At 37.1% G+C, this 21,812-nt stretch overlaps 2 protein-coding genes across 3 annotated transcripts; one reads left to right on the top strand and one right to left on the bottom strand.

Moving 5' to 3' along the window:
* Positions 1-322: 322 nt before the first annotated feature.
* nmrk1 (nicotinamide riboside kinase 1) lies at positions 323-7,512 on the bottom strand. Of its 2 annotated transcripts, XM_053325157.1 has the most exons (10): positions 7,382-7,512; positions 7,176-7,241; positions 3,914-4,004; positions 3,765-3,813; positions 3,031-3,199; positions 1,861-1,932; positions 1,556-1,662; positions 1,274-1,357; positions 1,144-1,181; positions 323-869 (listed from the first exon to the last, which is right to left on the bottom strand). In XM_053325157.1, the coding sequence occupies exons 2-10, from the start codon at positions 7,202-7,204 to the stop codon at positions 780-782; spliced, it is 729 nt and encodes a 242-aa protein (XP_053181132.1). In that variant the 5' UTR covers positions 7,205-7,241; positions 7,382-7,512; the 3' UTR covers positions 323-779. The 2 variants fall into 2 exon arrangements, with proteins under 2 accessions (XP_053181132.1, XP_053181133.1); XM_053325158.1 differs by lacking the exon at positions 1,144-1,181.
* A 1,166-nt stretch (positions 7,513-8,678) lies between these two features.
* ostf1 (osteoclast stimulating factor 1) lies at positions 8,679-20,211 on the top strand. Its single transcript, XM_053326164.1, has 10 exons — positions 8,679-8,807; positions 13,193-13,239; positions 14,646-14,696; positions 14,997-15,060; positions 15,218-15,271; positions 15,395-15,502; positions 15,833-15,882; positions 17,816-17,894; positions 18,115-18,213; positions 19,138-20,211. The coding sequence occupies exons 1-10, from the start codon at positions 8,774-8,776 to the stop codon at positions 19,194-19,196; spliced, it is 645 nt and encodes a 214-aa protein (XP_053182139.1). The 5' UTR covers positions 8,679-8,773; the 3' UTR covers positions 19,197-20,211.
* Positions 20,212-21,812: the final 1,601 nt, after the last annotated feature.

Here is a 21,812-nt window from a genome sequence, read left to right as displayed (position 1 = left end):
GTGCATACTGTATGCTTACCACTGGTGTAGGCCACTTGGTCTAAGAAAGAAATCAAGATCAAGAAAAGAAATGACAACAGAAAAAATAAGTTGACAGTGATTCATTTTTGGCTAAAGTCTTTTGGATACAGCCGGGGCAACAATCATCCCTGCAGCATTTTTGTAAACATTACTAAACTAAATTCAAGATAACAGTATGTTGATGAGAGGTAACAAGTCAACCCTTGCAGGTTAATCCAGCAATGTTTCAAAATATTTTAAAAACATGCAAATACACATACTTTCTACTCATATGTGTCTTTTCTTATAATTTGCTGTCAGAGTTTTGAATTCAGATTATAGTTAGAAAACAAACAAAAAAGATGCTCATCAAATCACATGATTATGATAATTGTTTAATATTCATAATATACAAATATGAGTCTTTTAAATGGTGATGCACACTTTATGTATTTGGTCATCTGAGGTTAAATCACTTGTTAATGGTATATGTATATACAATATACAGATAAGTCTGACTTTAAGATCCTCCTGTACATTAAAAAATGCATCGAGAGATAAAACACTGTTAAAACATTACATAATATTCTGTAATCTCACATCAAAATACTGCATGTAGTAGTAAAGACATTGAGCCTACTGTGGTTCTGGCAGTGTCTGTCCAAACTCCAGCTGGACAATTTTGAAACACTACAGTATCAGTTTATTTTCATCCATGGTTTTGAAATGTAGTCCTGTAACATTAAAGAGGTACTTGGTTTGATCCTTTCAGTTGCACTTTAGTTCAAACAACTAACTTTCTTGACATCCGCTCCAGTAGCAGTCATCATTTTCAGAGGGTCAATAAATCCAACAATTTCAGTCTTTTTCTGCAAATAAAAAAAAACAAAACACAAAAAACAAATCATCAGGGTTTTTCCTCTTAAATCATGTATATAATATAGTGTATAATAGTGCATATTAGTCAACTAACTAAAAGGTCTTGTTGGTTACAATCATATTATTGTTGTTGATTTGTTGCTTATTATTGTTTGAAACTCTCCAACGTAAATTTTAATCTATTCCACAGTTACAGAATGATGTATTTAAAGAACTATATTTCTGTGTCTTCATTTTCGGAGAAGTGGGGGTAAATAAACTTACCGTAGGTACATTTTTCTTTTGTTCAGATACAAAAACATCTATTGACATAATCTGGGTTAGTTTCAAAGGAGCATAATTTATTCGAAATACATCAAATCACATATTGAATTGAAAATATTTTGCTACTTACCCGTGAGCCTTTTTGTTTCCTGACTAACATCTTTATACACAGCAGCCAGCAGCTCCTCCTTTGACTTTAGTCCATCCAGAAATACTGTAAAAAATACATATTGTACACATAGATGATTTGCATTACAATTAAACAACTGTCCAGCTGCTAAAGTAACAACATTATTATTAATATCAACATCATCATGATGTTTTGCCATTTCTGATCTCATCATCATTACTATCACTACATTGTTCCAACAAAACTGTCTAGTACAATTAACTAGTAGACATGGACACTCACCAATTCCCGACACCATACTCTGCATCTCCTCACGGTTTTTTAGGTACATGGGCCACACGTATCCATCAAAGTATCCAGAAGGATCAGGGGGCGTGTAGACCCTTGAACTGGGGGGTAGGGGGAACACATGATAAGGAAACTTCATCTCTTCCTTTTTTGGTTACATCAGCTCAAAGATGAAAATAAAAATGATGTGGAATAACATCTAACAAAAACAAAACACAGTAGTAGAACAAACCATGATAAGAAAATGATATTTAATTTGGGAAATTTGACAAAAGTACTAAGATTAAACAGATTCTAACCTCCGTCTCATCTTGCAGACGTCATAAGGTATTTCCAGGAAGTATTTTTTGTCAAATAGCTCATTCAAGGGCCTGTAAAGACAAACATCATTTGCAGTGACCATGTCATAACAGATAAACTAAATGGTAGCTTTGCAAAAACCCTATCAATTTAAGTGGAAATCCCCACCTTAAGAAGGCAATAGACGATTTTGTCTGTGTATATAGAGTACAATACAAATTTTAGGCACTTTGAATATTTTGATTTTGCCATTACGCAAAACCATCAGCAAGTTCTCCAAAAATGTCTGGAAAAACCAATCTGCTGAGTACCTCGAAAAACTGTGCAGGAGTACCAAGAACTGCTGCTATTTTAAAGGCCACATGTTCACACCACATATTCATTTGATTCAGTTTTTTTCTGTTTCCTGCACTTTGTATTTATTAATTGATTAATACAAATTTTTGAAAGCAACCTTAATTTATTATTAGTGCCTACATTTTTTTTAAAGTATTGTACTTCTGCTATCAACTTTGCACAGTCTATTATCCTTACGCAAAACATGAATTAATTTTGAGCTTGTCATTTATTCAGTCACAGGTCTGTTATTTTTTTCTGTTATTTTCTAATCATTTAAAAAAGTTTCCTAGAAAAAGTTGGTTTGTTATTTCCAGCGGCTGTGTCTAAGGAAACCACATACTGCTCCTACTTGTTGTGTCAGCACCTTGCTTTGTCGCCATCTGTATGTAAGTGTGTGTGTGAATGAGTGAGTGAGTGAGCAAAAGAAACATTGTAAAGCGCTGTATAAATACAGACATTTATAGTGGTTCTGTTGTTGATTTTTAGAAGAATTTCAATTTAAAATGGCAGTAATAAACCAAATATGAATTCATTATTAACAGATTAATGGAAACGTTATTCCTCATATACAGTGCATGTGGAATTGTATGCTTACCTGTAGACAAGTTTCCCATTTTTGTAGTTTTATCTGAACTGCTGTGCACTGACTAGAAGGCTCATTAAGTTACAGCTAATTGGAATCAATGAAATTGATGAAATGCACAGTCTCTACTGTAATTTAGGAAATGATTGCTAAAAATATCAGGAAGTGTTACTCATTTTTCTAATCATTAATGTGAAATTTTTTAATTGACTTCTTTGAACTGAAACAGTTATGACACTTTGTGTACCTGTAGTTGAAAATCAGGAATCCCTCCACGATCAACACAAATACCTCCTCATTGCCTAATGGCAATGTGCACTCTGATGTCAGCCCTCGTCCCCTCAGGAACAATTCAGGATCTCTTTGCCATGATTCAACCTCAGTCATCATCTTGTCCATGTGGAGAGCATCGAGCGCTAAACAGAATCACAGAAACTTCCATAACTATCAATCTATCACTGCAGCTACAACTACACTGTCTCGATGTGACATGATGTAAAACCAAGCAACAAATATATCACATTTTGATATTGTATATATTGTTTTATACTTGTATAGTGTGGTGTACTCTATACTTTACATTTGGTCTATGTGTTACATGTTCTTCGGCTTATGCTTTTATGTTTTAATGACATTTTTCCCCTGTGGTGGGCAATAGTCTTGTATTTCATTTTACTCTATTTAGCTAGTTAATAAACAGAAAGATACAAATATTACACACACTGTAAATAAAAAATCTTTCCAACTATTGAAAGTTATTTGCTCTAAGTAAATTAATTCATTTTCTTGTGAGAAGCTGGGCTCATGACAATATACTCATTAATAAAACACAAATACATCAGTTGTAATATCGCTACAGCTTAGTTCTGAAATTCAGAACTTTAACGTGAGTGAGAACAAGTTTAACTGGCTTGCAATGTGTAAAATACTGACTGTTACTGACATGTTGGATAACAAATGAGAAAAATAAAGCATCCTTACTGTCATATTGCTTAAACCCGTTGCTGTCCACTGGCACCACAGAATCATCCTGAAGAAAAGAGTATCAACCATAAACACACATGTTCTCAAGCTACTGGCATGACTGTGAAAGTGTGAAGACTGTAATATGATTTGAAGTAACAGCCTACCTTAAAAAATGAATCCTGTGCAATGATGCAGCTGTTGGGTATCTGCTCATGTAGACTCTTAGAGAGAGTGGATTTCCCTCCATTCGTCATCCTGAAGGAGAAACCGCACAAACGAGAAGATGTTATGATATTTGTTAAGTTAATCATTTATACTTGTTTTACACACCTGCCTCAATCAGACATCTATAACTTCTAAAAAAAGTGATTTTTAAAGAGCAACTCAACACCAGCTGAGAATCTAGTTTTTTGCTGACCTCCAGTGGTTTAACTCCTCATCTGACTACAGTGATACACATGTTTACTCCAGGTGTGTCAGTGCTTAGCCTAATTGAGCATTTAACAGAGTTGATATGTCAGCCAATGGTTCCAGATACAGTGGTACTTAAAAGTTTGTGAACCCTTAAGAATGTGTTCTTCTTCTGCATAAATATAACCTAAGAGTAGATAAAGGGAACCCAATTACACCAATAAGACAAACACATTAAACTTATTTATTTATTGAGGAACCTTATCCAGTCATACATATCAGTGAGGAGCCAGAGTATGTGAACCATTGCTTTCAGTGTGCTTTCTGTGTGACCCCCTTTTGCTGCAATAACTTTAACTTAATGTTTCCGGTGATCATTTATCAGCCCTGCACATCGGCATGGAAGAATTTTTCCTCCTTAAAGAACAGTCTTAACTCAGGGATGCTGGTGGGTTTCTTGTGGGATCCCTCTACAGTATTTTATAGGATTAAGGTCAGGACTTTGACTCAGCCATTTCAAAATATTAACTTTCTTCTGCCTTGATAGAGCGACCTGTGTGTTTATGGTTGTTGTTGTTCTGCATGACCCACTTTCTACTGAGATACATGGAGACTTTAACATTTCCTGTAGAATTTACTGCTGCAGCTCAGAATTCATACGTGCATCAATTATTTCAAGCTGTCCTGGTCCAGAGGCTGTAAAGTAGGCCCAAACTATGATACTACCACCACCATGTTTCACAGATCAGATGAGGTTCTTATGTTTGAATGCAGTTTTGCCTCTGGCTAAACATAACACTTCTCATTCAAGCTAAAAAGTTTTGGTCTCATCCATCCACAGAATATTTTTCCAGCACCTTTCTGGCTAACTGTGGATGGGCAGCAATGTTCTTTCAGGGGAGAAGTGGCCATCTCCTCACATATCTCCCATTCACACCACTGATGTTCAATGTTCTCCCGATGGTGGACTCATGAACATTGAATGTGGCCACTGCAAGAGAGGCTTTCAATTTCCTAGACATTTCCCTGGGGATCCCTTATGACCTCCTGGACTATTACACACCTGCTCTTGGTGTGATCTTTGTTGTCCGACCACTCCTAGAGAGGGTAATGGTGGTGTTTAATATCTTCCATTTGTACACAATCTGCCTGGTTGAGTCCAAACTCTTAAAAAAGGTTTTCCAACTCCAGCCTGGTGAGTATCAGCAGTTCTTCTTCTTATATCCTCAGAAATCTTCTGTGTTTGAGCCATGACCCACTTCCACAAACCTGTGTTGTGAAGCTCAGACTTTGATCGTGAAGACCCAGATTTCTCTTCTACACATACAGAGGAGTCTTGTCAAGACTGTGATGTTGCCAGGCAACAAGTGAAAACTCGATTCCTCAATTTTTTTCTTTTTTAATCAAAAATGTTTGTTTCCTGTTTGAGTAAAAAATGAATATTGGCTGATATACTATTATCAAATGTTCTAACCTTTCAGATACCAATACTGCTATCAGCCTCCAATGCATACAATCCAGTATCAATCAGTTACACTTAGCACTGTTTGGGTGTAGTTAGAGGAACAACAAAGTGCACTTTTGATCACACCCAGCTGCAACCATTACTGTAAGTGATGCTTATTGTGGTCAGGGGTGGAACACATGAAACCAGAAACAAGAGACACACTGGTTTTCAGGCTCGCATTGAGATAAGGGTGAAACACAATATGTGACATAACTGCATGCTGTCAGTAAGAAATACGTTTTTTAAGTCTCTCCTAAAACAATAGTCCACTGCCCAAATGAACATTGAAATGGGTTTTTCTTGCCATAATCCTCTCTCGTGTTCATACTGACCATTGCTCCAACAATGCAAGTGGTGACGGACAAAATTCACAGCTGTCCTTCTGTGTAAAAATGTATTTAAAAGTTTATCTCAAGCTAATACCAAGCTTCAGTTGTCCAAATGAGTCGAAATCAAGTAGATATCTTTCAACATTACAGTCTTTTTGGTTCCAAAGTCCCCCCTTTTGTTACTCTACTTCAGTCACAGTTCAACAAGGGAACACAAAGAGGACATCTGATGTTAAAAAGACTGTAAATGTGGCAAATATCCACTTGATATTATTAACTCAGACTGTTGAAGCTTCATATTTGCTTTGGATACATTTTTAAATGCATTCTTGCACTAAATAACTGTGGACACACTGCAGATTTTGGTCCCCATCACATAAATTGAAAGCATATTTGAAGGGGATCTTTTAATAGCCACTATGAGCAAGAGGAATGATTACAGTGAGGATCATATGGGTGATCATATGGGCACTTAACTGTTGTTTTAAGACACCTGAAAAATTGTGAACCTATCCCTGTATTGATAGTTATAGACATACTTTAGACACTTAATCTGACATCCGAAAATACTTAAAACATCCATGTGCCACAGCTGCCACTGCACTGCATGTTTTGTATTTACAAACTGATTGCATAAAAAGACAATTAGTTTCAGATATGTTCTCTTTGTCTCAGGTGCACGTGCAACTGTCTCTCTACAGAGTAAATAGCCCTTATCAGTCTTTGCTGCCTCATGTGTGTCACATGCCCTATTGATCTGATAGAGCCCATACAGCTCCTTCTGCATGCTTGCAAATGCCCTTGAATGTAATTAAGCAATTCCGTTTCCACGTGTCTTTCTGTGACATGCTCACCATGATGTCTTGTCTGTCTGTGTTTCTGTTACTTAACTTGGCACCAAAAAGTATTTAAAAAATCTCAAAATGGCATGCATGTATTAACAAAGGCTTAGGCTACTGAAAAGTTGAAAAGTTTTTAAAAAACAACTTATTTATATCCATGGTGGTTAAAAAAAACCGTGAACATGCAAATTGCTATGTGAGGTCCAACAGGCTGGGTGGAGGCAGAATGACCCAAGGAGAACAATGAAGAGAATTTGAATGGAGGTAAACAAAACACATTATAATCAGTTGACAATATGTTTTTTTTATATGTTGACAATCCTCCCGATTTACTTACCCGCCAATTCCCACAACTAGTGTCTTCATTTCAGCTTGTTACGGCTGGTCACTGGAGCGTTATTGACTGCAAGAACACATTAATAAACAGCTCAGATACAGCCTGAACTGCTTAAAGAGATGTCAAGTAAGTACTGCACAGTGTGCTGCAAGAAACAATTCTGGGTCATGTCTACATGGTAACCTCCTAGATTTGAGTCTACAAACCTCGCGAGATTAGTGGGCAAATCCTAACTTCAACCCCAGACACTAGGTTAAAGAGATCATTTTAACCCAAACTCTTTCCTTAAAGTTAACCAAGTGGATTTTGTAACTAAATACTGTCAGACCACACCCACCGGGTTGTCACATTCTAAAACAGCGAGACAAGTATATTTTTGAAGTGTTTCGCAAATGTAAGGTTACCCTCTGCTCATTCATGCTTTTCAGCATTGGACGCTCGTCATTGGCTGTTTGAGCGTCTACGTCGACCTGCCCATTGCGAAAAAAACAAAAAACAGACCATTTAAATCCAATACGCTATTACAACGACTCTGTTACATTAATAGTAATGTTGAAATAGTAAATTACTAAATCAGTAGATAATGTAAAATAACCTATATTAATGACCAATATATACATAATATAGCTATTGTTTTTACATAGGCTACAGAATGCTCAGTGTTTACACATTAAACATTATCAAAACATAAAAGAATATGGAAATATGTTTAAAAACCGCAAAATAAAATAAAATGAGACAAAAAATTAATGAATTCATGAATGTATGTGTGCAGAGTTTACATAGAGAAAAAGTAGGGATCACATACAATGTAGTATGTAAAGTAAACAATATGTACAAAAAAACACCAAATACCAAAATAAATGAATGAATGACAGCGAGAAAGATATGAAATAAGATATGCAGAGCATTTTAAAAAGATAAAAATATAATTTTTCAGAGTTTACATGCAGAAACTGCAGGGATCACAAACAAAAAAATCATCCAAACATTTAAAAAAGCTATCTAAAGTTAAGTTATGTACAAAATAATATAACAAAAAATAAATAAATACATTTTAAATATAAACAAATAAAATATATTGTGCAAAGTGTAGGTAGGTATCACAAACATAATTAAAACATTAAAAAGTAAAATAAAAAATAATATAATAATAGGCTAAATAAATATATAATAAAATAAGTGAAAGTAGGATTTTACATACAGAAACCTCATCAAAATATTTTAAAAAGTAAACTAAAATATGCACAAAAAAATAGAATGAAATACATGACATATGTAGAAATACATAAGCCTCATCAAATAAGTGCAATTATGCAAAAATAAATATAGTAGTAAAACAAATGAATAAATGGTAACAGTAAATGATACAAAATAAAAATAACAAACAGTAATAGTAAAGCGACAACGTGACGTCAAGACAAGCCCTTACAGGTCTTCTCTGCGCATGCTCAGACAACTTTTCCGCCTAGCCTGTGGTGTTAGTGAACTTCCGCATTGGGAGGGATATCAGAGCGCCCTACAGTCCAAGCGCCGTTTGTGGCTGAAACAACACACATCTCCATTTGGTTTTTGTCACATTTTATTGATCCTCGCCAATGTCGAAGCCTCCTCCCAAGCCGGCCAAGCCAGGTAAGACCAACGATATGAATATTTATTGTTAAAATTTCGTTTTAAAAAAAGAAAACAAAAAAGTTGTGCTCCTCTCTCTGACGAGGACTACACACCTTGTCGGCGATGCGAGCGTTTATGGGCGGACGGTGAGCACTTCTGAGTGAGTGAAAACTGAATATTTGAATATTTATTTGCGTTTTGTGTGAAGTTATGATCACCTAGTCAAAAAGAAAGACTTAAATGCAGCTTGGTAACACTGAGACGTTTCACTAAGGTGAATAGGACCACAATGAAGCTGGATAAAGTGACAGGGGGGATCCAGCTCACTGCAGCAGGCCTCTGTGACTTCCCTATTTCCATCACTAATGCTGTCATTCAGTAGCTTTTAGGTCGTAGGTTAAGAGGTGATGATGAGTCTGCATGCTCAGTGACACCAGTCTTACTTCCTGCAAGTTCTTTGTGTGCAGCTATTTTTGATACCTACTTCCCAAGCGAAACAGATGTGTCTGCATTGTCATTAAAATGGTCGCATGGATTCATAGTATGTTTTGGTTGTTGTTGTTTTGTTTTTTTATAAAATAAAAATGAAATAAAAAATATTTTGTGTGGACATTATAGTCTACCCTATTAAAGTTTTCAAGTCTGTCTTAAAACAACAGTCAGGTGCTCATATGAACACAGTATGATTAACAGGAGGAATCATTACAGCAAGGAAAACTTCTTTCCCATTCAATGTGAGTGATGGGGGACAAAGTCCACAGTGTGTCTCATTTGACCAAAACTGGATTTAAAAGTTGATCTGAAGCTTACATGAGGCTTCAGCGGTAAGAGTTAGTGTTATAATGTGCATATCTGCCACATTTACAACCTTTTTTAGCATAGAAATGTTAAAACCATAGAAACCTTGGAACTAAAAAGACAAGCATTGAAATATATCTACTTGATTTGACTCATTAGGACAGAAACTTCATATCAACTTCAGATAAACTTTTAACACAGAAAGGCTTGTAGATTTTGTCCTCCATCCCTTACGTTTGCGTGATGAAGGGATCGTCTAATGGTCAGTATGAACAGGAAGAATGATTACATCAAGAAAAAGATCTATTTCAGTGTTCATTTGGGCACCTCATTGTGGCTTTAAGATAGACTTGAAAAATGGTGAACCCGTCCTTTAAAAGTGCTGCGGTCCAATGCAAAATTCCTACAATAACTCGTATAATAATAGTTAAGGTTGTATTGTTCAGCCTCCATTTTAATAAGGGTAGCCAAAAAACCATAAAGATGAACCAACGCCCCTCTAAAACATTTTCAGCAAAATGTGAACATTATAATCTTCATGAAGGTAATATTTATTGCAGGGCTGTGGCCTAGATTTCAGTTTTCAGCTCCCATCTTGTCTGCATCCTTATGTCATAAGTAATGACAGGTGTAAAATAAAAGGTTCACAAAGAAAACTGTGAACCATCCGCCCATGTGAAGTAAAAGCATATGATGTCAGTGAGTACAGAAATATAGGCATGTCTATGAAATGTGCTTTGACACCACACAGAAGATGAACACAGACTCGCTCTTATTTTTAACTGCTAGCTTTGAAAACACTGAGCACAAAGCTGTTAATATGGACATGTCATTATCATTATTCTCTGTGTGGCTATTCATGAGTCCACTCACTGAAACCTGGCCTGGTTGCTACAGCAGGTGCGATAGTCTATGCCCGTCTCCCACCGTGACAGATGGCCACTAGGGAAGGGGAGAGTCTGCGGTCCACTTTGGGAGAGTTTGTAGCTACAGCTTATGTTTCTTTTCCTATCCGGTAATTCACGTGGAGACACAAACATCAATGCATCCTGAGCACAGGACTTCCCACAATCCAGATGCATTTGACTCACTGATGATTCACTGCGTACATGACTTCTGTTGGATCTATAGTAGCTTAGATATTTCGTACTTATGTGCCATGTTTGCTGGTATTGAGCCCTGCATGAATTTGCTCCTACTTCAAGGCTGCTGGTCTCTAACTGGCCCCTTGGACAGATGTTCTGAGGTGCAAAATTTTCCCACAAAGATCAAATTAAACGTTTTTTTTATCAGCATTCAAATACATCTTTGGCTTTACACACATGCTGTAACAACATTTTTGTGCTCAGATTGAACAGGACCAGGCTTGTGAGTTGTGGATTTTAAAAGCTTTTTTCTCTTCCTCTGAAAATTTCCTGACGAATAGCAGGGTGCATGATTAACGTTTTTGTCTATCAGCCAAATGGCTAGTGGATATCCACATTTTTACCAGCCACTCAATAGCTTTCAGTGGTTTTTATGGCTGGTGATTGAAGCAAATACACTAGCCCCTTGCATATTTTACCAGCAAGTGGCTGGTGCTAAATTTGTGCTCTGTGATCAGCAACAATTTAGAGAGCCATGTGTGTAATCTGCAATTCGAAACACTACAGGCTCTGGACTAATGACTCTTTTAGAGCGGCAATATTGAGTCGATTAATCAGTTAGTTACCAACTATTTTGATAGTGTATAATAATAGATTCATCTTTTTAAAGAAAGAGATGTACAGATTCTCTTCTTCCAGCTTCTCCATTTTAAATATTCTCTGCTTTCTTTTTAGTCCTCTATGATAGTAAACTGGACATCTTTGGGTTGTGGACTGTTGGTTAGGACAAAATGAGACATTTCAGGATATCATCTTGGCCTTTGGGAAACATCTTTATTTTTATGACATTTAAAAGACCATAAAACTTACTGATTAATAAAGAAAGTGATCAACAGATTAGTTTATAATGATAGACTCTTTGTATCACTGTGCTGCTATCTCTGCCCTGTGGGAAGCTCAGGTGGTTTCTTGTTGGGTTGGGTTTGAACAGGTATGGGAAATCAAGGAGCCACCAAGATCAGACACATTGGGGCAAGACTGGAGCTGCTGGTATTGCAATAAAACAACAACCCACCATCAAAAAATATACTGACAATGTTTTGTTCACTCTGAGACTCTGAGATCATATTTTTCATCTTTATGTTCTTTTTTACACAGACAGAGTGAACCCTCTCATTTGCCTCAGGCTTTAAAATGCAGAGAGAAACCCCGGACTAGTCAGCACAGGCTCTTGTGAGCTTTGAGCGACATGACCAGGCCTGCAGAGTAGACAGAGCTCGGTTTGTGCAGAGACTTGGTCCCTCTCACTCTGAGACACTGAGCCAGTGTTTTAGTTAAATAGAAACCCTGAGTAAATGGCAGAGGGGAGCTGCAGCAGGCCAACATTCAAGCTTTAAAGCTTAAGCACATCGACCAGAGTAGATGTGAATCCATCCAAATGTGTCAAAACACAGTAAACATTTTACCAGAAGATGCTTTTCATGATTCACCGACGTCTGTTCAAATTCTGGCTTGAAAGGATCATTAATTTTTTAACATTTTTTGTCTATTTGTTTAGTCAACAGAGACAATACAGAACAATGCTGTAATGCAGTATATGTCATGTAGGCTATATTGTGCCTGGGCTAGCCTTTAAAATTCAGGTAAAAAACAACTAAACAAACAAATGGATAAAACCGATTCTGTGTTTGTATGTTTAAAAGCATATTTAGACAATAAGAGTGGGTACACCAAGACAAATCATCTGTCAGGGGAGTCAGTAGAGTGAACTACTGAGCGATGATTATCTATCAATCTGATGCAAATGCAGATGCATTATATTACCTCTGCAGCAGCACTGTTTGATTAACCAAAAACAAAAGCTGGTTTAATGTTTTGCAATATAGCCAGCTTATTCATTTGTTTAGTAAACATTGTCTGTATAGTAAATATACAGCACAACATACTGTATGCATGTTTAGTTATAGAGAGTTAGAAATACATTTGTTATAATATCTATGTATTTTTACAAAGCACATATGCTGTTTCTTTAAGCTCTTTAGTAAATCTCCATATACTAGTTCAGCTGTAAGCTAAGGCCACAACCACTCTGGTGCTATTCCAGCAGTGCAGCTAACGCCAGGCTTGACAGCGAGCCATCCCGGACCCCGAGGGTTGCACACACACAGACCAGCTCTGTGTCTGTGTCCCTGCACTGCATGTAAAACTGTGTAGAGCTGTTAGCAAATTAGTCAATGTTTAAGGAAAAAGTCTAGGTTTGCAGTGGTCATGTAGGTTATTGCAGCCAGATGATGCTTCCTTTTTTGTTGTTGTTTCATTGACCACATTAGAGATGGGTTCTGCACACTTCTACAGTTTGTTGTAGTTGTAGTGAAACCAAACTGCTTGTTTTAAGAAGCTGTGAAGTGCCATTACTTGTGGTTTTACCTCACTGTAGAGCACTGGGCTTTGTTCACCACTGTTACACATGCAGGGATCATCATGCTGACACATTTTTCACTCGTGTTTTCTCTTTTCCAGGCCAAGTCAAGGTGTTCAGAGCATTGTTCACCTTTGACCCCAGAACGGTAAGAGTTTTTTTTTGTTTTTTTTTAAAGATGGATGTTCTGATGTTTGATGATTGACTATAGACTTTTTTAAAAGGCTACAACTAACAATTATTTTCATTATGAATCTAAAAGGGGTGCAATTATAAAAAAACATCATGTAGGTACAGGGCTGGAAGATCATTCTTTTTACCCTCTTTAACACCAACACGATTAACTTCAGATTAATTTAAATGTTACTTCTTGTAGTCTCCATAACATACGGGTTGACATTTTTCCAATTTTCTCAAGAATGTTTTCATGAAGCTATTTAAGGTCTCCCTTTTCTCCAGCTTAAAACTAGTTATTAATATTTTTATGCCTCTGCGCTGGAGACAGCTGTGACCAAGGCGTTATGTCTGTCCGTGATATTTCAGGAATGCCTTAAGGGAATTTCTTCCCATTTGGCACAAATGTGCACCTGGAGTCTAGGATGAAGTGATCAGAATTTGGTGGTCAAAGGTCACAGTGATCTCACAAAACAGATTATTGGCCATAACTCAAGAATTAATATGCTAATTATGGCAAAGTTTCACACAAATGTCAAATAGCATGTCTGATAAATGATGAAGTGATGTCTTATACCCAAAAGGTAAAAGGTCAACTTCACTATGACAGCATATTGTTTTACAAGATGACCATAAAAGGATGCAACCATCTTTCACATGTGTTCAGAAAGTGAGTCGTTCCTACAAATCTTGGGTGTTAACCTTGAAACTGTGGTTTAACAGATACACACAGATCTTCTGTGCTGCTGGGTTGAAGAAGCATGTTTCAGATGTAGATTTTTTTTTAATAATTGTTGATTAGTTTGAATGTATAACCACACCTCAGTTTGTGTTTGTGGGATTCATTTTTTAAAAACATTTTGACCTGGCGAAGATCCAAGTTTTATAAAAACATTGTCTGTTTCTCAATGAATTGTTTAATCTGTATGTTGTTGTTTTTTCAAAGCGTAATTTCTCTCAGGCCAGTAAATTCTTTAAGTTATGTCTTCAAGTTGGTTATGTAATCCATATTAACAAGCCAAAGCTCACACTGCAGCCAACACCATCTGAAACCAGTGATTTTTTTCTTTTTTTTTAATAAAAGTACTGAAACTGAAACAAATTACTTGTTATTTTCAGCTTTAGATAAAACCAAGGAAATAAAAAGTAAAACCTTAACCACTAAACTTGGTCACTAATCCCACTTCATGCCCACATTCAGATCATTTTTATGTGTTTGGTAGTGAACAGAAAGAAAAAGGGAAAGATTGAGTGGGAATTGAGTGGGTGAAAAGTGACACAGTATTGAGGTCAGAGTACTTTGAATGTGTTAAACTTGTTGAGTTGATATGACTGATCAACTCAGGGGATCATAGAGGTTTTTTTTGTTGTGTTTTTCAGCCAGACGAGCTGTACTTTGAAGAAGGGGACATCTTGTACATCTCCGACACGGTAACACACAGCTTCTACATGACCTCCTCATGTCTCGTTTACTTTTAATCTGAATTTGCACTTCTTCTTCCTCTTTCCGTTGACTCTTAATATTGCACTCTTTGCATTTTCTGCTTTTGTGGTCATTTTTTCCCCATTTTCCACCACCAGTAAGTTTTTTTCTCTTTTTCATTTGCATAATTCGTCCTACTTTAAGTTTTGCTTGTGACATCCCGCTTGTCTCTGCTGTGAATTCTGGCTATAAGAAACCAACATTCTGTGTTACTAATAGTCTCCCCTTGCCCGACTGTTATCCTTCAGAGTGACACTAATTGGTGGAAGGGGACATGCAGGGGACGGACGGGGCTAATTCCAAGTAACTATGGTGAGTAGAAAACTCTGAAAAAAACAAACTTTCAATTTTATTACATTTATTTGGTGACCTTTACAACATGTCGTCTAATGTTACACTGTAATCCCCTCTTATCAGTGAACCTTACATAATGCACTAATGGTCTTGTTTTGTTTTTTGTTTTTTTCAGTGGCTGAGCAGGCCGAGTCTATCGACAATCCAATGCATGAAGCAGCCAAACGAGGTGCAACAACAATCTATATATCTGAACAATTTTTGTGCATCCTTTCTATTTCATTTAAAAAGCTTTGACACTGTTTGCATTGTTAGTCACCCTCCTCATTGTGTGTTCTGTGTGTTTAAACAGGTAATCTGAGCTGGCTGAGAGAATGTCTGGACAACAAGGTGGGGATCAATGGTTTGGATAAGGCTGGAAATACTGCCCTCTACTGGGGATGTCATGGAGGACATAAAGGTAACAAATACTGTGTATAAGAATACTGATTCATAATAATAATGGATTTAGGTCACTACGTGGCAGCTTCTTCTTAATATTGAGACCGGCTGCAGTGATGTTTGAAATTGCTTGACCTAATTTTTGGGTTGACACAGATTACTTTTGTTTAGGTTGTAAAAGAATGATTTTGCTTTCAGATTTGATTTACATGAGAAGAGAAGTTCACAAAAAACAGGAACTTGGTGTATGGAAGTTATCTGTCGTTCATCGTTCCTGTATTATTGTTGTTATGTGATAATGTGTTACCTTCCTCAGTCTGTCACTCTAAATTCTCCTTTTTTTCACCAGATGTGGTGGAGCTGCTGTTAAACCAGCCCAATGTGGAGCTCAACCAGCAGGTGAGAACAGTCTCAAAACTCATTTAGACATGAACATGCTAGGACTTGAAATTATCAGGATTTCCTAATCTCATACTGCAACATGGTCAGAATAGTGAGACTGGCAAAGGTGGAGAACTACAGGATCATGATCAAGGCGCTCAGTGATGGCAGAAAGTCGCCCTGCTGGATTTCCTATTAAATCCCTCACAGCTGCAGGTCATGTGCTGTCCTCCAGCTGACCTGTTTTCAACAAATGAAACATTTCTACTGCCTTGATGTTAAAAGCCCCTTTTGCTCTGTGCAACGCTTGGGGTGTCTGACATAAAAGATGACATTCATGAGAGAAATGTGGTAAACTCTTTGGTCATCAATCCAAAACGGTGACCCCAGATCACACTGAGAGACACGTTCACCGACAGCAGATGTGGGGCTTTGGGGACCAAAGATGACCTGAGGCCAAACTCTGACAGTGTCAAAATTTAACACCAAGTGTGAGTGATGCCAAGACCCACATCTGTAAACAAATCAATCACTTGAAATGACACAGAATACACTGACTGGCGTGACTTTTTTTGAGTTAAGTTTATGGAGAGAACACACTGGTCTCTAACACATTCATGCCCCCCTCTCCCCCCCAAAAAAATCTAAATGATGGAGGTGAAACAAAAAATAACTTTGCTTTAAATGTTCTGCATTTTCAAAACAAAAGCAACACAGATGGATGCCATGAGCTGATGCCTTACTTCTGCTTTCATATACTTTTTTCTGTTAACAACATAGCGCTAAGATTCACCATGCATTAATTAATTCCTGCATTCATTCATTGATTCATTCATACAGGCCGTACAGTCTGACACAGATTGCAACCAAGATATGATCATAGTTTATTTGCATGGTACAATGTGACATGCAATAAACAGTCATTGTTGTCACACAGTCTAAAGACACTTTAGACATTGACTACCAAGATGTCATAATCCTTAAAGCATTTGTTGCTTCAGTTAGTGTCATCATGTTTAGACAAAAATAATTGTGTGAAAGAGCAATATTGCGCAACCTTCCTTCCTGCAGCTGTCAGACTGTAATCAGGACCCCTCCCAGTTTACCACAAACACCCCCAACCTGGCTAATTGACAAACTGTACTTTTTTATGTACACTACTGTGCAATATCAGTATATACTTTCAGTTCAATTGTGCAATATATAGTTTCATTTTAAAATCTGGTATATTATCATTCTGACAACACCAATATTATTATTAAGATACTATTTTGATTTCCCATTGTTCATATTGCTTCTTTGCTTACTTATCATTTATTGTTCCTTTTTATTTTTTTATTGATGCTCTATTTTTACTATCCACTTTGCTGCTGTATTACTATAAATTTCCCCAGCGTGGGACTAATAAAGGATTATCTTATCGTAACATTTATGTTGTACCAAACTACTATAAAAAGAATGCCTGAAAGTGCAGATGCTTCTTGCAAATAAAACTTAAGGGAGGTTTGCAAGGAGTGAGAGCATAACAGGAACTGACCTGAAAACATGCAGTTACAGGGGTTTAAGAGACCAGAGTCAGCATGAGATAGACAGCAATTAGTCATGCTTGGAAAACTCAGCAAACCAAAATGAACAAAGACAACAAACCACAGTCTATACTGGTGCTTAAATTTTAATGAAGTGGACAGATTACAGAGCAGACAGGTCTTTCCTGTTGAATAACAGAGTGACATCAGATCTGCTTTTGTAACCCTGAGGAACGACATGCTACTGAAACTCTGTCTGGTTAGCTACTTTTGTGCAGATGTGATTTTGTAACAGAACAATGTGAAATAATCTTCATACAAAACAATCCTGTAGCTGTGGTTCAGGTCACAACTTGTGATCTAAGTTTAACAATGTCAAAGCCGGTCAGGGTGTTTGTCAGTGATGATGATGTTTTGTGTTTTAGAATAAGCTGGGGGACACTCCTCTGCATGCTGCTGCCTGGAAGGGTTATTCTGACATTGTGGAGATGTTGCTGAACAAGAGTGAGTATCTATCTGTGTCCCAAAATATACTGCGGTCATGCTTGTTTTTTAATTTGGCGGCTATGAAAACAGAGCAGGAAAAACACCAGAGAGAAAGCTTGTAGGAGAGATATCACAAAGAGTGAGTGTCTTTAGATGTGCTCAGTTGTGTGTGTATATATATATATGTCTTATCTGTGTGTAGTTTCCAGTTGTGTAATGCGAGTGTGTTTTGTTTCAGATGCGAGGACAGACATCAAGAACAATGAGAAAAAGCTGGCTCTGGAAATGGCCACCAACGCCCAGTGTGCCTCACTCCTCAAAAGGAGACAGGGAAGCAGTAAGTACAGCTGCCACTAAGGGGCAGCATCGCAGCACTCACACACAACACAAGGAGAAGGAAAAAAAATAAGGAAGGGTATTGTCCATATTAGCACTAGTGCCAGCAACAAAGGTCCGTTGAGACAAGCTGTTGAAGAGATGAGCTGTAAGTTTGACAGGCTTCAGAGACTTTAATTATTGAACAGGAAGCTGACCAAAAACACATTTACAGGAATTCTTCCTTGGTTTTCTGTGCATGCTACCTAATGTGTGCCTGTAGGGATGTAACTTTAATTTAAAGGAATGATTGTTATCCATAAAATTAACTACAAAGAACGCTGTAGTCTGTATCAAAATGCTGTAGGATCCAGTAGCCTCCAGACAGCTTAAACAAGCTTAACTGAGCTCTGCATGTACTTGCATACAAAAATAATATTTTTAAAAACGAATAGTCTTTTAGCCTGAGAAGAGCAGGTGTGGCAGCTTGGTTTGCTATAAACAGCAGTTTATGCCCATTTACATCACACACTGCCTGACACATTTCCCATACATGAATCCTGTGTAAACTGTGTGACACGTAGCTAGAGTTTGGTGTAGGAGGGCGTTACCCTTGTGTTATGGACTCATTTGTGGTGGGAAGTGAAAGAAGTCAGATATTGTTTTCTAGTGACTGTCTTTTTTATTATTTCCTGTTGTCTTCGAATAAAAACATAGGATTTAACCACACAGCTGCAGCGTGCTACAAGTAGCCAGCACATCCTGTATGTTTAGTTTTCGGAAGATCATTTTAAACTGATCATATCTTTAATCTTAATTTGAATTGGAATATTTGAATATTTATTAGGCATTTATTAAGAGTATGCAAAACTATATATACTGTATAAACAAAAGATGAAACGTACAGCTACTACAGGTGTCAATAATTGACTGTTCTTCTTGTCAGACATCACCCGCACACACAGCAACGCTGAAGAGTATTTGGACGATGAGGATTCGGACTGATCCGGCTCCCTCCGCTGAAACACTGTCTTCCATTGGGTTTGGGTGGGGGTGGGGGGTGGGGAGGTCAGAGAGTTTTATTTTAGACCTAAAATGGATTTGCTGCTTTGGTTCTTACCTGTAACTCCATTTTAGCTCTGTCATGTGTGACAAAAGCCTCAGTTCTCCACCCTCTGCATTGAGTCAGTGTGAATTTCACAGCATCGAGTGAATGCGTTTTTACAGTCCACCTGCTTTGCCAAGTGCATTTCCACAAGTAAAGAATTTGTCTTGGGAGAAACCATTGCACACTGTGGGCCGAGGGGCAGAATAAATGTAGTGGAGGAAAGAGGACCAAAGCACTGTGAAACACATTCCACGCGTACAGATTATGTTTAACCCATTTACACCGGCATTAAAGTGCCAGTGCAGATTAAAAGATTGATCTGGTTTGTCTCTAGTTAAGTTTTGAAAGCTGCACATAAATTACTAAACTACCAAAATCGCCCAAGAGGGATTAGAACCATGTTTTCTGTATCTCTTAGCCTTGTTTTCTATCTGTATTTTGGAGCTTAATATTTCTCCTTTTTTTTTTTTTAAATCACATGTGCTGAGGGACCCAATGAGACATTTTCCTATCAAAATTGAAGGTTATCACAGAAAGGTGTCTGTAAAGTTCCGTGTTATTGACTGTCCTTATTCCTCCATGAAACTCACCATTATGTACTGCATGTATTCAGGTTTGAGATCATAACATTTCCACTGCCATTTACCATCTGTTTACCGGTTACTGAAAATCTGCCTCCTGTAAAACAGACTTCACAAAACTCTTTAATCTTTCAAGCTTTTGATGGTTTGATTTCTATCCTGGGAGCAAATTTCTGGTTTTATATAAGAAAAAGATAAAGTGCCTTGAGTATGTGTAACAGAGTGAGTGTGTCTTTGGTTGTGTATGTTATGTTGTCTGAGGTGATGAATTTCTTGAGATAATTTCTATCTGCTTTGTCTTCAGTCTGCAATAAAAGATTTTAACTTAAAAGTGTTGCATTGAGAAAACATTTTTGAAAGCTGGAAAATAACAGCATACATTTATTATAGAACAATTAATTTAAAATGGTCTACGAAAAGGGAAGTTTAGACTAAAAGCTGTGATGGGATGTTTGGGTTGTTTGTTTTTCAAAAAATGCAGAAGTGAAGTTTTTTCTAATAAGTTAGTCAAAGTTATTTTAACGAACAAACATCACTAACATGTAGAGCAGGGGCCAGTTTTTTTTAAAGTTTTTTCATTAGAGGGCCATTAAGTGGGGCAGTGGAAACACATGCCTACATTTTTTTTTTTTAAGTCTGTTTAGGCTTGCATCTGTGGGCAGATGTCAAGTTCCCATTTATAAGTGATGGCTAAGTTCCAGCTTATTTTAATACTCATTTGGCGCAAAAATGACCCATGCACAAATATTCAAGTGAATAAGAAAGTGATAGACTTTTGGATCCCGCTGTAAGTTCTGTGTTGTACTTTAAGACTAGAGACTACACACAGTGACCTGTTTCATTCATGGTTGACTGAAAGTACTGTTGTTGTTGTTGACTTAGAAAAAATGGCATCAACACATCATTTCTGTTCAGCTGCCACCTTGTTTTAATATATATATGTGTGTACAGTAGGCTAAAGTTGTGAAATCATAACAACCCTGGGAGTCACATTAAAATTTAATTTCCAGTGGGTTTATTAGTAATTGAAGCACTATGCAGGGTTTAAACAGCACAGAGCAACTGCAATTTTAATTCCTCTCCCACTGTAGGGAAAGTACAGAAGTAACATTTATTGGGATTTACATGAGCCTTGTGTTTATTTTGTTACTTCCAGTAGATATGGATATGGATATAGGATAAGGTAAAATATGTAATGCTAATTATTAAAGTAAACACTGACGCTTCCATCAGGGGGCCACATGGAGGGCCAGATTGGGCTGACAGGCCACTATTTGCCTATCACTTATGTCTAGTTATACCATTATGAGCAGTGTATTAATTTCAGCAGTGATGTAGACCAATAAATAGTAAAAAATAATAATAATACAAAAGAAGAACGAGCTGTTCAAAAGTCAAGAATTCCTTTATTACAAAGTCAGCATGTTGATGACATTCCAACGAAGGCAGAAAAGGCGAAAAACCCAGATGTGTAGACAGAAATACAGCGAGACTTTCATGAGGGATTCAGGTACATGCTACATAACTGCCAGACCAGAAGAAAAGAAACAAGATTGGTAAAGAAGCAGAGAAAAAGGCTCTGAACTTTTGAAACATTTCCTCTCTACCCATCAACATAAACAAGGATGGCTGCTTCATGTGCTTTTCTTGCTCTTCTTCACATCTGCCAAAGCAAGCATTTTCTCAAAACTCAAAAAAAAAAAAAAAACCCACCTATGTACTTAATGAGAGCACATACAGCAGAGGAGTCAGAAGGTATTTATCAAGACTAGATATGCTGACTTCACTGTTTCAGGTTTTTCTTTTTAAAGAGATGGTCATTTTTTTTTAAAAATAGTTAATTATCATGTTGAGAAAACTCTGATAAAACTATAAATCTTGTCTTTTTCCACTCAGCAAGGAGAGAGGAAGAGACAAGTGGAAGCTACTTTG

The sequence above is a fragment of the Scomber japonicus genome, chromosome 9, assembly GCF_027409825.1.
Source record: "Scomber japonicus isolate fScoJap1 chromosome 9, fScoJap1.pri, whole genome shotgun sequence".
Classification (NCBI taxonomy): domain Eukaryota; kingdom Metazoa; phylum Chordata; class Actinopteri; order Scombriformes; family Scombridae; genus Scomber; species Scomber japonicus.
Note: the sequence above shows the minus strand (reverse complement) of the source record. Positions and strands in the feature narration are given on the sequence as shown.